Below are 16363 nucleotides of genomic sequence, written 5' to 3' on the forward strand. Positions count from 1 at the left end.
AATGGGATTCAGTTTACCAGTGTTCATTAAGTGATTTACAAACAGCAATGCACGGCTAATAATAACTTTGACTGGGACTGTCATATTACATAAAATTATATTGAGAACACTATCAGAATAAATCATTGTGAATTCATTGGGTTTAGTTGTTGTGTTTCAGCATGTTGTTCCAGGAAGAGCACATTCACAACAGAATAGCACATTCTGAAAGCACACATCTGAGGCAGCGTTGGTCACACATGTAGGCTATTATTAGTTTTTATATTTGATTATTAAATAAGTAATTTAATAAACTGATCAATCACATTGTCTAATTGTACAATCCCCCTAGCCCTTTATTTAGATTAAAACCCTTCTCATACATTTTGGTGAGAAACATGGCATTTTGAGCATCATTACCACATCCAGTCATGCTGTCGGCTAAAGGACGCATATTGCAGTATTAAGTCTAACGTTTAATCAATTAATTGATCATTGTTTTAAATGATGATCGTTCAAGGGAATTTGTGTAAATCGACATACCTAGTAGATACAGAGGCGTTCTGAAAAATCTACTGTACCATTGATTATGTAATGAGTTTTCAGAATTATTAAAGGGATAGTTCCCTTTGAAATTAAATTTTGATATGTTTTAGCTTACCTCATGGTTTAAACATATTTGGACAAAAATGTTTTAGATAATACTTACCTACCCTGCCTTTAAGTCATTATTATTTGACCCATTTTTCTATTCCTTGTTCCTGAAGGAAGTTTGAGTGCTGTTTCCTATGGGTAAATATGACAAAATTAGCTGTGAGACAGAGGTCAATGTTTAGTTAAAGACTAAAAACAATTATCCATTAATCTTTTCTCAAAGGAGAATGCATATGCTAGTGCATGCTTCTTTTTTTTTTTTGTCATATTAGGTTAAATATTTTCTATTTTGCCTTTTTTTATTTATTTATTCAAGTCTGTTTCTTTTTTGACAGGAAGAAATAAAAAAAGACAACTGAAATAGTGATGCCATCCAACAAGTACTCCTCCGCTATCATGGCGGAAAGTGACAAGATGACTGCCACGGTAAGATGCAAGAAGAGTGTTGTTATAGGTCCTGTCAGGATTTAGTCACCCTTCTTTCTTCTGGGGAACGCAAAAGGAGAAATTTTGAAGGATGTTCATGTTTCTCTTTTTTATGCAATTGCTATGACAGGTGACCGAAGCTTTCAAAACCACTTTAAAAGTATCATAACAGTAGTCCAATGCATGTAATGAATCATTTTCTAATTATTTTGTCATGTCATGCAGTGGCATATCCCACGTTAGACCATAAAACAATCACAACATAACAAATGGATGACAAGTAGGCAGAAATGTAGGCAAATTTATTGTTGAAATAATAAAATGTTATGCATTACAAGATGTTAATCACATAATGCATCTGATAGTTAGTAACTGATAGTTAGTAAAAACATATACTTACTAGGGCAGCTCGATTATGGCAAAAAAAAAAATCATAATCACTATTATTGTTGGTCAATAATGAAATCATGATTATTTAACACGATTATTGGTGGGGGATATGATCAAGTTTTATTTCATGATATGAGTAGTTTTGAATGTCAGTGAAATTTCACAATTATCACAGTTATAGAAGATAAGTAAACATAAAATATGAACAATGAAATTAATTACAAACAAACTAATTAAATGAATGGTGCTTTAGGGTTTTCAGGAAAATATAGCCTATTAACAGTGGTATTGAGATAAGTAATAGCCTACAACAGAAATTGAATAAGTAATCAAATGTAAAGACACTGCAGAATACATTAAATATAAACTATATTCTTATTGAACAAATCAATTATTTCCACAATTATAAATCCTTATTTAACAAAAGTTATTTATTCAACTATTTGTCTTCTTGTTTGATTAAAAGGATTGTATAATGGTACATGCACTTTTAGGCTGCATTTACACTGCAGGTCTTGATGCACAATTCCGATTTGGTGACTATATCCGTTTTTTTTGATGACCCGCTTACATCATCTTTTCAAAAGCGGCCTGTATCGACGTTCTTAACAGGTGAAAGGAAGTAAAACAGCGCGATATGCAATGGACGCAGACAAAATGAGTGTACAATGTTTTGCTGTCTGCACTGTTCCACACATCTTTAAAGGCCGGCAAAACATTTCTATTTTAAGGTGGAGAAAAAGAGGAGAGACCTTGACGGGGTTGCCAGGTTTTCACAACAAAACCCGTCCAAAACTGTGTTAAAGTAGCCAAATTCCGCATGAAAACCAAAGACTTGGCAACACTGGATCACAATTTGTGTCCACCTGAGTTGACCTCATTCGCCTCCGTCCTTTTTTCAATGACGTACAACTCGCATTTACTGGGGGATATCCGATTTGACCGCTTACATGGCAGACGCTAATGCACGCATCCGAATCATATCGGATTTATTACCACATATGGGTGAGGCCTGAATCCGATCTGAGGACATCGGAATTCATGCGTTTTTTTACTGCTTACACGTTCACGTCATATCCGATCCGTGCCACATGAGAGGAAAAAATCGGAATTGGGTCACTTGAACCATGCAGTGTAAATGGGGCCTTACACGCTGATTGTATGGAAATGTGTGTTGGCAGTACCAGTACACAACCATCCTATAATGATAAAAATCTATCCGTTTTTTTTTTTTTTTAAATCTCCTTATATGTTTTCCTCTATCTCAAATCGAGCTGTCTGACCGTGTGACGTCACTGATTTGGATGTTAAGCGTTGCTTAGGGAGGAATGAAAGCACACTGCTGTGAAAGTACGCAGGATGGAATGTGGCAGCGGCAAAATAATCGTTTTACCTTGATTATCCTGTTTTCATAATTGTTGGAAACCAAAATCAAAATATGATTAATTGCATAGGCCTAATACTTTCAAAGCCAAAGTGCTGTGGCTCTTAAAATACCCTTTGGGGATTAGCTCCTGTTGATACAGGCAAAAGAGAGAAGAAAAAAAAAGAAACATAATTTTTCATCAATGATTATTGACTAATGACTATGTTATGAACATGATAAATCACAGAAATAGGATGGCTGCTAGATTAACCACTTATGCAATCAAACAATCAACACTGAAAAAAGAGAGAAGAGAATATATATTGCCTTCAATAACATGTAAATACGACTAAATATGAAATAGGAAGATAACAAATAAGAAGCCATAATTAATTCTTGATTTAATTATTTATAATTTCACTAGTATATATTTTATGTCAAAATGCAGTACATAGTACAGTAGTATGTGAATAGCATGTATGGTACATTTGGGGTAAGTCACTGTAAAATTACAGCAAAGTCTACGAGTGAAGTGTAGCAATGCATAAAGCTCAACTCACACACAGGTCACTTTCATAAGTGAGTGTTTTCAAGCTATTGCTGTTGGTCAGCATAGTGAATTTACTTGACCAACTTGAACCCACTACAAAATGTCTGTGTTGAAATCCTTTGCCCTAACATGAACATTCCAGATCATATGCATTCCTATTGAAATAAGTGCATTTTACATAAAAGAAATTTGCAACAATGTAAATGTTGCCACAACTTAGTGCTGTATATTCCAACATTATGTGATAGCTTTTACCGTTATTTGCTGAAAATCTAATAACCACCCTAGTACCAATGATATCTGCATCACTATGATATCAGCCTTATTTTCACTTCAAAAACCACTCATCCATTTGACACTTCTCACCTACATGCACACAAACAGAGGTGTGGATTGGTGTGGGTGTCTCATTTGTCGATGGTGTTTTGGGTTCAAAACGAGGCCAAAGGTGCAGTGGAATTTAGGGGATTAGAGAAAGGGGAGAGAGAGGAAAAATGAAAGTATCTGGTTCTGATAATGGAAGAGCTGCTCTAACAGGTTTGTTATGACAGCTCTACTCAACTTTGCTCTGAATTTTATTTATGTTTCTAAATATTCTTTGTGACTGTAAATGAGGCAAGACCGCTTCCATACATACTTCTGGTCCTGTACTCCATAGAGAGAGAGAGAGAGAGAGAGAGAGAGAGAGAGAGAGAGAGAGAGAGAGAGAGAGAGAGAGAGAGAGAGAGAGAGAGAGAGAGAGACAGAGAGAGAAGAGAGAGAGAGAGAGAGAGACAGAGAGAGACAGAGAGAGAGAGAGAGAGAGAGAGAGAAGAGAGAGAGAGAGAGAGAGAGAGAGGAGAGAAGAGAGAGAGAGAGAGAGAGAGAGATAAAGGGAGAGAGATAAAGGGAGAGAGTGCAGGCTCTTTGAACACTGCACCTGGCTGAGGAAGTGCACTGAATCCCACAGAGCATTTGCTTGGCCTGGAGGAGAGAGGAGCACACTGGCCATTCAGATGCCCAAGAACATGTGCCATCTCATTTTGAGCACTACTGAAACTAGTCTGTTCCAACAAATCTGTTCTATGAGGCATCTTAAATGGTTCTGACCTCCTTTTACTCTGTTGCAGCATGTCAGTGTTGTGAACATCATTATTTCTTTTAACTTAAAGGAATGTTTGGGTTAAATACAGGTTAAAGCTAATGACACCATTTGTCACAGGCTGTCGGTTACCACAGAAAACAATTTAATCTGATCTCTTAGTTTTTTAATGTATTGAGACAAATGGAAGTCTGTGGTGTGGTTATTGTCACAACACAAGAGCTACGTGATTCTGGATGAATTAAGATTTTTTTTGTTTCAAAATGAGATCACGATTCTCCCATGTTTCTGAAAAGAATACTAAACAAAATAATTTACTAGTGACAAAAATGTTAATGACATCAGCCTATTTAACATGTTTAGTCTATCTATCTATCTATCTATCTATCTATCTATCTATCTATCTATCTATCTATCTATCTATCTATCTATCTATCTATCTATCTATCTATCTATCTATCTATCTGTCTGTCTGTCTGTCTGTCTGTCTGTCTGTCTGTCTGTCTGTCTGTCTGTCTGTCTGTCTGTCTGTCTGTCTGTCTGTCTGTCTGTCTGTCTGTCTGTCTGTCATTTACTTACACCTCTAAACTTTTTATTTTTGTCTGTGGAACTAAAAGAAGATATATTATATTGCCAAAGGTTTTGATATGCCTGCCTTTACAGAACATGCACATGAACTTTAATGACATCCTATTCTTAATCTGTAGGGTTTAATGGAGTTGGGCAACCCTTTGCTCTTGTGGGAAGGCTTTCCACAAAGTTTAGGAGTGTGTTTATGGGATTTTTTTTACCATTCTTCTAGAAGGCCTGGCTTGCAGTCTCCACTCTAATTCATCTCAAAGGTGTTACATCAGGTTGAGGTCAGTCAAGTTCCTCCCCACCAAACTCGCTCATCCATGTCTTTTTGGATCTTGCTTCGTGCACGGGTACACAGTCATGTTGAAACAGGAAAGAGCCATCCCCAAACTATTCCCACAAATTTGGGAGCGTAAAATTGTAAATGTCTTGGTATGCTGAAGCATTAAGAATACTTTACACTTGGCACAATGCAGTCAGGCAAGTACTTTTCTCCTGGCAACCAAGCCATTCTTGTCCATTGGACTGCCAGACAGAGAAGTGTGATTGGTCACTCTGGAGAACACATCTCCACTGCTCTAGGGTCCAGTAGCGGTTTACTTTACCACTGCATCTGACGCTTTTTATTGTTCTAGGTGATGTAGGGCTTGGATGAAGCTGCTCGGCCATGGAAACCCATTTCATGAAGCTCACTGTGCACTGTTCTTGAGCTAATCTGAAGGCCGCACAAAGTTTGGAGGTCTGTAGATATTGCAGAATAGGGCTGTCAACGAATATTCTAAATTCGAATATATATTCGAATGGTTTTTAAAAAACGAATTTCAAAGGGAAAAATTAATATTCTAATTTTAAAAAAAAAATTGGGGAAAAAAACTCCCACGGTAGTCGAGGCGTGGCTGTCTGCTTTGCGAGTCGGCGTGCATGGGCGCGCTAGCGCGCTCATGGGGTTCAGGGACAGGTCACTGGAGTCACTGCTGAAAGTTGACATGTCTTGCATTGAAGATGGCAGAAAGTGCAGAGCACAACTCGACCGCGGCAGAGAACGCAGTCTTGGCCATTATGATGTGAGACCAGACCGTCAGCGGCGTTCATCGCTCATGTACCCGCAGAGAACAGCTTAATCTAGATTTACTTGTTTTTGTGTAAGTAATACGTTGTCAAATATGTTTAAACTAAATAGACTAGCTATACAAGTAGCTATGTCTCTGTATTATTTGTCCTGTTAATGACAAAATGCACAACCAGATTCATTTTTTTATCAGTTTTTTTAGAGGGAATATTCAAATGTCATTTTTGAGCAATTTTGACAGCCCTATTGCAGAAAGGTGCACTTACCCACTCTGTGATTTTATGTGGCCACCCACTTCGTGCCTGAGTTTCTGTTGTTAGCCAATTGCTTCCACTTTGTTATAATACCACTAACAGTTGAAATAGAATATTTAGTTGTGAGGAAATTTCACGAATGGACTTATTTCACAGGTGGCAACTAGGGATGCACCAATACCATTTTTTTTTAGAACCGATCCAATATAAAAAATAATATTTTTATATTTTATATAATATTAAAATAATATATAAATACTGATACTAAATCGATCCGATACCAATGCAGTTTTGTTTAAAAATTCTGAATTTCTAAACCTTAGTGTGTTGAATTGAAAATCACTCTTTTGTGAGTTAAACACAATCAACTAAATACAGACTTCATTATAAAGAAAAACAACAAATAACAAAAATATATAAAAATCACAATCTTTGACAAAAATAGCCTACTACTAGATGGTGAATAAATTAGATTATTGGATAATTTAGTAGCAAAAGTTACAAAATCACGAGTGCACAATAATTGTATAAAATCTAAACATTTAGTGGGGTAAAAATAAAGGACAACACAAAAGTGAATTAAAAAGTATAGCTCTTAAAAAGTATAGCTCTTAAAAAGTATAGCTCTTAAAAAGTATAGCTCTTAAAAAGTATAGCTCTTAAAAAGTATAGCTCTTAAAAAGTATAGCTCTTAAAAAGTATAGCTCTTAAAAAGTATAGCTCTTAAAAAGTATAGCTCTTAAAAAGTATAGCTCTTAAAAAGTATAGCTCTTAAAAAGTATAGCTCTTAAAAAGTATAGCTCTTAAAAAGTATAGCTCTAAATCTGGTAATATGTTACACAAAATATATTCATGAAAACATGGCCTATGTACTAAAAAAATTACATTTATTTTATTTTAAATGTATAGGGCATCTTTTTAATGAGGCAGCAACATATCATAGATAGGACAGAACAAGAAAGACTATTAATAAGGCTTTCATAGCACAAAAGTATTATAATATAGAGCAGCTCGAAGCGCGTATGCGCATCCCGTGCGCAGGATGATGTGCTTGAAGCAACACAGTCACATTCTCATAGCACGCCGCGCTCCGTCTGCATTGAGAAGTTCAAAACAAGATATAGACGCGTAGTGTATCTATGCAATATTCTTATAAGCTGTTTATTTTAACAATAAACAAGAAATAAACAAGCAAGATAAAGTAATTTTATGTCAAACCATAGAGTCTTATCTACAGATCAAGCATAATAACAGAAACAATTAATAATTGGAGAGAATTTCATCGTGTTGACTGTCGTAACTGAACGCGACACACAGTTTAAAGCTGAATTGAGAGAGACTGACAGCTGCAGTGGAGGTAAGCATTAACGTGAACTTTAGTTTAATGACTTAAATATTCCTCTGTACTCGCATTAAATTATGGAATGGCTTCCGAACTCTTATAATATCTTGCACGAATCTATTTTCTGTCTATCTGTCTTTCTATCTATACTTCTTTCTTTCTGTTTATCTATCTATACTTCTATCTGTCTATCTATACTTCTGTCTGTCTCTCTTTCTGTCTATCTATACTTCTGTTTGTCTCTCTGTCTGTCTATCTATACTTTTGTCTGTCTATCTATCTATCCTTCTGTCTATCTATCTATCTGTCTGTCTGTCTATACTTCTGTCTGTCTATATATACTTCTCTTTGTGTATCTATCTATACTTTTGTCTGTCTGTCTGCCTGTGTATCTAGCTTTACTTATTTATTGTTTTGTTTTAGTTTATAATGAAGTTTATAATAATTACCTTTCCATTTGCTATAATTTGTAATTTTGTCATCATTTTTTTAAATTATTTGTGCCGTACTGCTGCGTTCTACCAATGGTCAAAATTGTGACCAGACATAAAACCCATTTTTTATGGACTTTTCAATTAATTTATTTACATAATTGACATTGATTGTGTAATATCCGTACAAATACCTTACACATCCATATATGTCATCTCATCACTGGGAAAAATGTGGGATTAAATGGGTTAAACACTGGATACACTGTAGTTTGTGTTGTTATTTTGAGTTTCACTCTGGATTAATTGTGTAATAACAGGCTTTACTGGCTTAAAACTGGCTTGTCTTACTGGTTCATGACATATACTTCCACTGTTTGCTCATGTTGTGTCTTGTCTGGAAACATTTATGTCTGTTTTAATAGAGCTGTTATCTGATGAGTCTCTCTACTGTGACTTTGATTCTGTGAGAGTGTCTGTTCACATGGTTGGAAAGCATGGCTCCAGACAAGCTCTGGGAAATAATACTGAGTTTCTACATGTTGCTGTATTTGCGTGTGTGTGTGTGTGTGTGTGTGTGTGTGTGTGTGTGTGTGTGTGTATACCATTACATAGTATAAAAGGGGATCTGAGCCACCTGTTTTGATCCGCTGACTTTCTTCAGCTTTTCTAAAGTTTACTAAACACAAATTTAATATTAAGTGACTTAAATTTTAGACATCATATTTCCCATTTTTACTCTATTTCGCAAAGGAGAATAGTTCAAAACAAAGTCACAGCACTGTAATTGCGTCTCTGAGCAATACACAGTGTTTCCTTACTGACTGAATCAGCCTTTTGAACGAATCAGTTGAATCAATGATTCAGAGACTAAGATAGATTAAAGGGGTCATATAATGCCATTTTTGTACAAGTTAATATGATTATTTAGTGTCTAAATTTAAACTTTTTAATATACTTTAATTACAAATTCTATGATTTGATTCTGTGAGAGTGTCTGTTCACATGGTTGGGAAGCATGGCTCCAGACAAGCAGAACTCTGGGAAATAACTGAGTTTTTACATGTTGCTGTATTTGTGTGTGTGTGTGTGTGTGTGTGTGTGTGTGTGTGTGTGTGTGTGTGTGTGTGTGTGTGTGTGTGTGTGTGTGTGTACTATTACATAGTATAAAAGGGGATCTGAGCCACCTGTTTTGATCCGCTGACTTTCTTCAGCTTTTCAAAAGCTTGAGCCCTGGCCTGGGGCCCCTTTAGGCAAGAACGGTGCAGGGGGTGTTATTAGGAGCCAGCAGAAAGATAGACTGAATGAATGAAGGCGCCCATAAACCCTTTGACCTCTCCAGCCTCCTTAAACAGAATATATGGTTTTATATATGGTTCCCTTTCAGTTGATCACATTTTATAGTTGTTCATACTAATGCAATTATAAACAGCTCTTGCATTCATTTATAGACAGATGCTATGCATCATGCTTATGACAACTTAGAATTTTATATGCTAGAATTCAATTATCGATCCTACATTAATCTTATTGTATTGCACCATAATATAAAATGCACTTAGTTCCCACAAAAATGAATTAAGAATAAATGCTAAGAATTAAGTGCTTGAAGGTTCCGGTCTAACAGTATTCAGGTAGCCTAAAGAAATTTGATTATAAAACGGAAAATAACATTACATAATCTTCACTGTATAAATTAAATATAGATAATGCATGTTAAAACTAGCTACAAAAGTTATTCAGTAAAGATCATTGGGTGTTATTTTTTGCGTTTGTTCTTTGATTAACTTTAATGAAAGAGGTGCGGTCACTTTAAGACCAAATGCACAATGTTGAATGCATCCGATTTCACATTATGTTTGAAGCGGCAGTGCAAAACAGTAAATCTAATCACCATACAGGCAAAAAGGTTCACTTCAAGAATGAAGGAAGTGGCATTGATGTGTTTTGCTGTAAAAACTGCACAAATGGAAACAAAAAAGCGCAAACTAGGCTATAGGGGTGTGCGATATATATTGTCTGTGATAATATCGTAATTGTTGTTTTAACTATGTGCGATCTAAAATTATCGAGTATATCCCACACTCACACAGCCAGAGAGTGTGTGTGCGCAATGCGCATACACTACGTGACTAGTGCGGGTGCATGCTTTCACTACTTGTCTATAAGTCTATAAGTTAATATTTTAAATAAATATCACAGAAAGTATCCGGATATCAGCATGATAACAAATGTAATATTGATTATATACAAGTTTACTAAACACAAATTTAATATTAAGTTTTAGACATCATATTGCCCATTTTTACTCTATTTCGCAAATGAGAATAGTTCAAAACAAAGTCACAGCACTGTAATCGTGTCTCTGAGCAACACGCTGTTACAATCAGCTTTTTGAACGAATCAGTTGAATCAATGAGAGACTAAGATAGATTAAAGGGGTCATATAATGCCATTTTTGTACAAGTTAATATGATTATTTAGTGTCTAAATTCAAACTTTGTAATATACTGTAATTAAACATTCTATTTAGTATTCTAAGAAATCACTCATTTAAAGGTGCACAATGTAGTATTTTTGCAGTAAAATATCCAAAAACCACTAGGCCAGTGTTATATATTTTGTTCAGTTGAGTACTTACAATATCCCAAATGTTTCCAATTATTTGTAAATTGTGAGAAAATTGCTATTTTAACCAAGGACCGGGATGTTTCAGCATAGCGTTTGAGGGAGTCACCTGTCAATTGCGTTATATCTGCGTTACCCTACTGCATTTTATTCTGCAGAAGCGCTTTTCTCTTAGCAGTGTGAACATGGCACAGCAGCGCTGAGCGAACGCACAGAGTAGTGTCAGAACATCATTTTAAACACACTTAAATGTATCTAATATGATAAACAGAACTGCTTTACCTTATAATCCTGACTGGAAAAAGCGGAAGTACGGGCGACCGGCGACTGTGTCCCATCCCGTCATAATAAAAGTCCCGGTACTTGCGAGCCGTGTGTTTGTATAACAATCGCTCCAGCGTCCGTGCTCAGCTCCACAACACTCGGTCCTGCTCTGCTTCACACTACAGTAACGTTAATAACCGCATTCATGATGGATTAGGCGTGCTATAGAGGTGTTTCATCAGTCAATGATGTCAAAATGCGAACACAAATGTTTTCTGGGCCTGGTGTCTATAAAAAACTTTTCTTTGACTAACAAGAACGTTTTCAGCTCTGAAACTTACAGGATATTCTTATATTATCATGACCTTTTATATATCAAAAGCTCAAAGGAAAGTTGATTTCTCAATTCATCGCCCCTTTAAGATCTATGGCATTATATTAAGATCGTGGCATGAAAGGTTGCAGTGATGGTCATTGCAACTCAGTTTCTGTACACTAACGAATGCTTTTATCTTCACTAACAGTGCAAACGTGATATAGTTAAGAGATTTGTTGAATAAAAAGTCACTGATAAACTCTCCTGTTTGATTGACAGGTTCAGCACGCGTTGCTCATACGATTGCAAAGGGAGCTTTCTTTGATCGCTTTCTTTAGAATTTAATCACCGTTAAATAATAGATTATTTTCATCCTACTAAGAGAAACAATGCAAGTTGATGTTTAGTCACTGGTCTGATGTACTGACACACAGACAAAGAACATCTGACTACATGAATTATCACATTTCAGATCAGGCTTTAGAATGAAAACAGTTACTTACATGTTGCATTACTTCACAATATTTTGTAATGTTTTTTGCTTGGTAACTAGTGCAGGGTGATATGGCCCAAAAAAATATCACAATATAATTTTCCATATCAGTCAATATCGATAAATATTACAATAAATGTAAAATCTTTATTTCTTTAAAGTTTAAAGGCATATTTTGGCTCCTGAGTGACAGATGTAGAAAACAGACAGTTAACTGTGGTTTTAAACATTCCTTTATTGTCAAAATATGACAAACTCTTCCCAAACAGGTGAACAATTTATTAAAACTGATTTAGATTTATTTATTACTAATTAAAGCAATATTAATAGAGTAGACTATTATTAATAAAAATTGAATATATAGAATAAATATCCATAGTAAAATCTAGAGCTGAAATTATATAAAAACACAATCGCTTTGTTTTATGTCAGATAGTCAAAATATCTCTAAACCAATAAAGTTGAGCGGAGAATTTATCGAACTGGTGTTATTGTTTTATGGAGGAAAATAATTTTGCGATAATTATCGTTATCATTTTATCGCCCAGCCCTATTGGTAGCACGATCTGGTTTAACACCAGACCTATGTTACACGTGCAAATCGGTGGGCGGGGCTAAACAAGCAGTGATGAAGTAGGCGTTGATATTCTTCTGCTGAGGCAGTGTTTCACCACATGTCACAGCCTGGCAAATTCTGAGATTGATCGTTTGCTGGGCCTGGTGTCAATAAAAGATTTTCTTTGACAAACAAGGAAGTTTTCAGCTCTGATCACGATTAACGTTTATGTATCAAAGGATAAATAAAATAAAACGATTTCTCAATTCATGACACCTTTAAATCTGTTCATCATACAAAGCCATCATATCTCTTCACAAGATTTAAAATAAACATCGATTCATATGGACTTTCAATGGAGACACTATATATTTTTTATTGACACAGTCAGTATGGTTGTTGGTGGTATTCCCTTCCTTATGGGGACATTTTTTGGTCCGCATGAGGAGAACAGCTTATAAATGATTTCAAATAAAGTTTTTAAACATGTAAAAATGCACTCAGTGTGTGTGTGTGTGTGTGTGTGTGTGTGTGTGTGTGTGTGTGTGTGTGTGTGTGTGTGTGTGTGTGTGTGTGTGTGTGTGTGTGTGTGTGTGTGTGTGTGTGTGTGTGTGTGTGTGTGTGTGTGTGTGTGTGTGTGTTGGCAAGACCTCTGATCCGCTGCAGCACAGCTGTGGCATTAAAGATGTCTGGCATTCCAGTGGATGGTTCCAGAAATGCGACAGCAGCCTGTATTGTTCCCACATCCATGAACACACAATCTTCTCTCTGTGTGCTTTACTTAGTGCCTGTGCTTAAAGAAAACAGTGCTCTCTCCCGTATTCCATTTTTATATATGTTTAGCAGTTGTCTGCTTTTTAATTAGTATAGTTTTTCAATTTCCATCTGCTCATCCACATACACAATTCACACATGCTCCCATTTGGCACTTTTCAAATTAGAGCTGGGTGATAAAGAAAAAATAAAAATAACATGAATATTTTTCACATATTTCACAAGATGGCAACCGCCAGCTCGTCTCTATTTTAAGCTTCAGAACGGCTTATTGGAATCCTATGGGTGACGTCACGGATATTACGTCCATATTTTTTTACAGTCTATGGGTAAGAGGCAAAAAACTACCTGTCCCGACCGGTTTATGCTTACGCCGTTTATGACCTTACTCCGATAAAAGAAAACGGGTTACCGCGTTTACATGAACATGTTCATTGTCGGCTTATTGGGCATAATTGGCTTAAGAACGTGCATGTAAATGCACAGAGTTATCATTCGGTTTACACCAAATTCTGACTACCATCTGAATGTCTCAACAGAAATCGAGACTCATTAGATTAGGCAACATTTTTTCAGTCTTCCACTGTCCAATTTGGGTGAGCTCCTGCAAATTGTAGCTTTTTTTTTCCTATTTGTAATGGAGATTAGTGGTAGCCGGTGGGGTTTTCTGCTGTTGTAGCCCATCCGCCTCAAGGTTGTGCGTGTTGTGGCTTCACAAATGCTTTGCTGCATATCTTGGTTGTAACAAGTGGTTATTTCTGTCAAAGTCTGCTCTTCTTCCACAGGACTGCCGCTTACTGGATGTTTCTCCCTTTTCACACCAATCTTTGTAAACCCTAGAAATGGTTGTGCGTGAAAATCCCAGTAACTGAGCAGATTGTGAAATACTCAGACCAGCTTGTCTGGCACCAACAACCATGCCACACTCAAAATTATTTCCCATTCTGACATTCAGTTTGGAGTTCTTATACTACAGAGACATCCGAGCCAGTGGCAAATGCCAGAAGGACTGGCCAAGGAAAGGCTGCTCTTGCCGGGGTTAACAAGCGCTGAGCGCCCGGTGATCGCCTGGATCTCACAACTCCAAAAACGCAAGATAATTTTTTTTTAAATAGGTGCTGTCTTTATAAATAAACCACATACTTTAGCTTTAAATAACTACATTATCAACTGAAAATAATTAAAACTACATTTAGTGACAAAATAACAGTATTTTTTAATTATGCAGTGTTTCTCATCACATCACTTAACCACGTGACAGCAGCTAAGACACTCAATTTGCTTCAAATTTGCACATACTGGACACGTGAATGATGCAGAATCATGGCCATCGCGCCCTGCGAAACGCGCCTATCTCGCCGCAGAACCTCCAGACGAGTGTCATGGGTGGGATAAAATGGGTGGGATAAACCTTTTCATGAACCGATCAAACTAAAAAATTCACCATGTAAACGACCTGCCCCGACTTTTGAGTGTGTGTTTCCGATTACCTTATATACAGAGTATATAATAAAAAGTGTGCATTTAGGTGGTACTTGAGACTGGAAGAACTCATACATACAGTAAACTAATTCTGCATTGCACAAGTTGCAAACAACCTTAGTCTTAAATTTTTTTTGGGCTAAGAATAGATCAACGGCAGTATTTTTTTTATCGCCCGATAAGAGTCTCACGTTAACGCAGCTCGCTAGCGCAGATAAAGGACCACCACTAATATACTATATATATATGTGTGTATGTTTCAAAATTTCACTGAGATGCCATTAAAAATGTGATGTTTTTATTTGTTTATTTTGATGTTTTATTTATTTTTATATTATAATACTTTTTTTTTTTGTCAGCCATAGTTTGGATATACATATATACATAGTATATCATCTGCATATATGAGAATCTTTCTCTTTTTGAGACATACATCATTCAAAAAAAGTTTGTACTTTCTGTGGAGTTTCTCCTTGCCATTATCTCCTTTGTCTTAGTCACTGAGGGTTTTAACATAATATTCTCTATCAAACTGTATTTTAAAAAACAAACCAATGATTCAATTATTGATGATATTTATCTTTACGTTTATACATGTAGTGTTCCTAGTATTAGGTACAAATACATATTCTGTTAACCTATTACAAAAGAAAGGGTCAAGGGGCCAAGGTTTTGCTGGTTAGCATGAGACTGACTCTGTTGCTAAATGTCATAATTACACCTTTCATTGAAAATTATAACTGTTGATGTGTTGGGGTGACAGTGATGTTGTGGAGATGAGTGGACCTGCACACCATTAGTATCTATTTTATGAATGAGAACAGAACATATTTGTACCATCACACACAGAAATCACTGTTGACTGTGAGTCCAAATGTTGTGTTTGTTTTCTGTGATCTGTGAAGATTATAAACACAATGTCTCCTTTTTCAGGCTGCCGTGAATGGCGACATGTCTGTGGGAGAGGGACTGTCAGAGAATGACAGTGGTTTGGAAATGACCAATGACAACAGCCCGCTGACTGCGGCAGAGCCACCTTCACCTTTCTGCCCCAAACAGAATGGAGGCGCAGCCTCACCCGCAGGTACACATACCCTAGATGTATTGAAAACAATAAAATCTCTGTGACATTCTTTTTTTTGTGGACATTTTCTGAAGTTGTGTTAAAGAATACATTTGCTTCCTGTATTACAGTACTGAATTACAGCAAAGTCAATTTATATACAGTAATTACTGTTATTTTCTATAGAAAATAGTTGCTTACTGTGACTCTCAGAGTACTTATTTCATTACCAAAAAAATTGAATCTATAGTATTCTACTGCAAACTTGTATACAGTAATTTCCTGTGCATAAACAGTCAATTACTGCAGATTTCACATGTTTTTCACAGTGTACAAATGTTAAATATTATTATTCAATACATTTGAATAAATTTAATAAACTGATCATTCTGGTGTCTAAAATACGTAGCCAGGTAGACCTAGGACAAAATATTGAGCAGTATACAGAAACTAAAGTGTCTGTAATGTCTTACTTTGCTATGAACTTTCTAAATCTTTCAGATGAGAGTGTGAACAGCATCAGAAGAAAGAGGTCTCGTAAGCGCTCAGACACAGAGGAAGACAGTGCCTGGGATTCCTCCTACAGTGAGGTGAGAATTTGCTTCATCTGAAATATGGCAAAAATAGTCACAAAAAAAAAAAAAAAAAAAAAAATATATATATATATAT

General features: G+C 36.0%; 1 protein-coding gene across 3 annotated transcripts in view; it reads left to right on the forward strand.

Moving 5' to 3' along the window:
• dnmt3bb.1 (DNA (cytosine-5-)-methyltransferase 3 beta, duplicate b.1) overlaps positions 1-16363 on the forward strand; it is a 76006-nt gene that overhangs the window by 16264 nt on the left and 43379 nt on the right. For all 3 annotated transcript variants that reach the window (XM_067446532.1, XM_067446533.1, XM_067446534.1), the window contains exons 2-4: positions 969-1059; positions 15565-15715; positions 16196-16284. In XM_067446532.1, coding sequence (XP_067302633.1) covers positions 1000-1059; positions 15565-15715; positions 16196-16284 — 300 coding nt within the window. In that variant the 5' untranslated portion in view covers positions 969-999. The remainder of the gene's footprint in view (positions 1-968; positions 1060-15564; positions 15716-16195; positions 16285-16363) is intronic.

Source organism: Pseudorasbora parva, chromosome 6 (assembly GCF_024679245.1).
Source record: "Pseudorasbora parva isolate DD20220531a chromosome 6, ASM2467924v1, whole genome shotgun sequence".
Taxonomy (NCBI): Eukaryota; Metazoa; Chordata; class Actinopteri; order Cypriniformes; family Gobionidae; genus Pseudorasbora; species Pseudorasbora parva.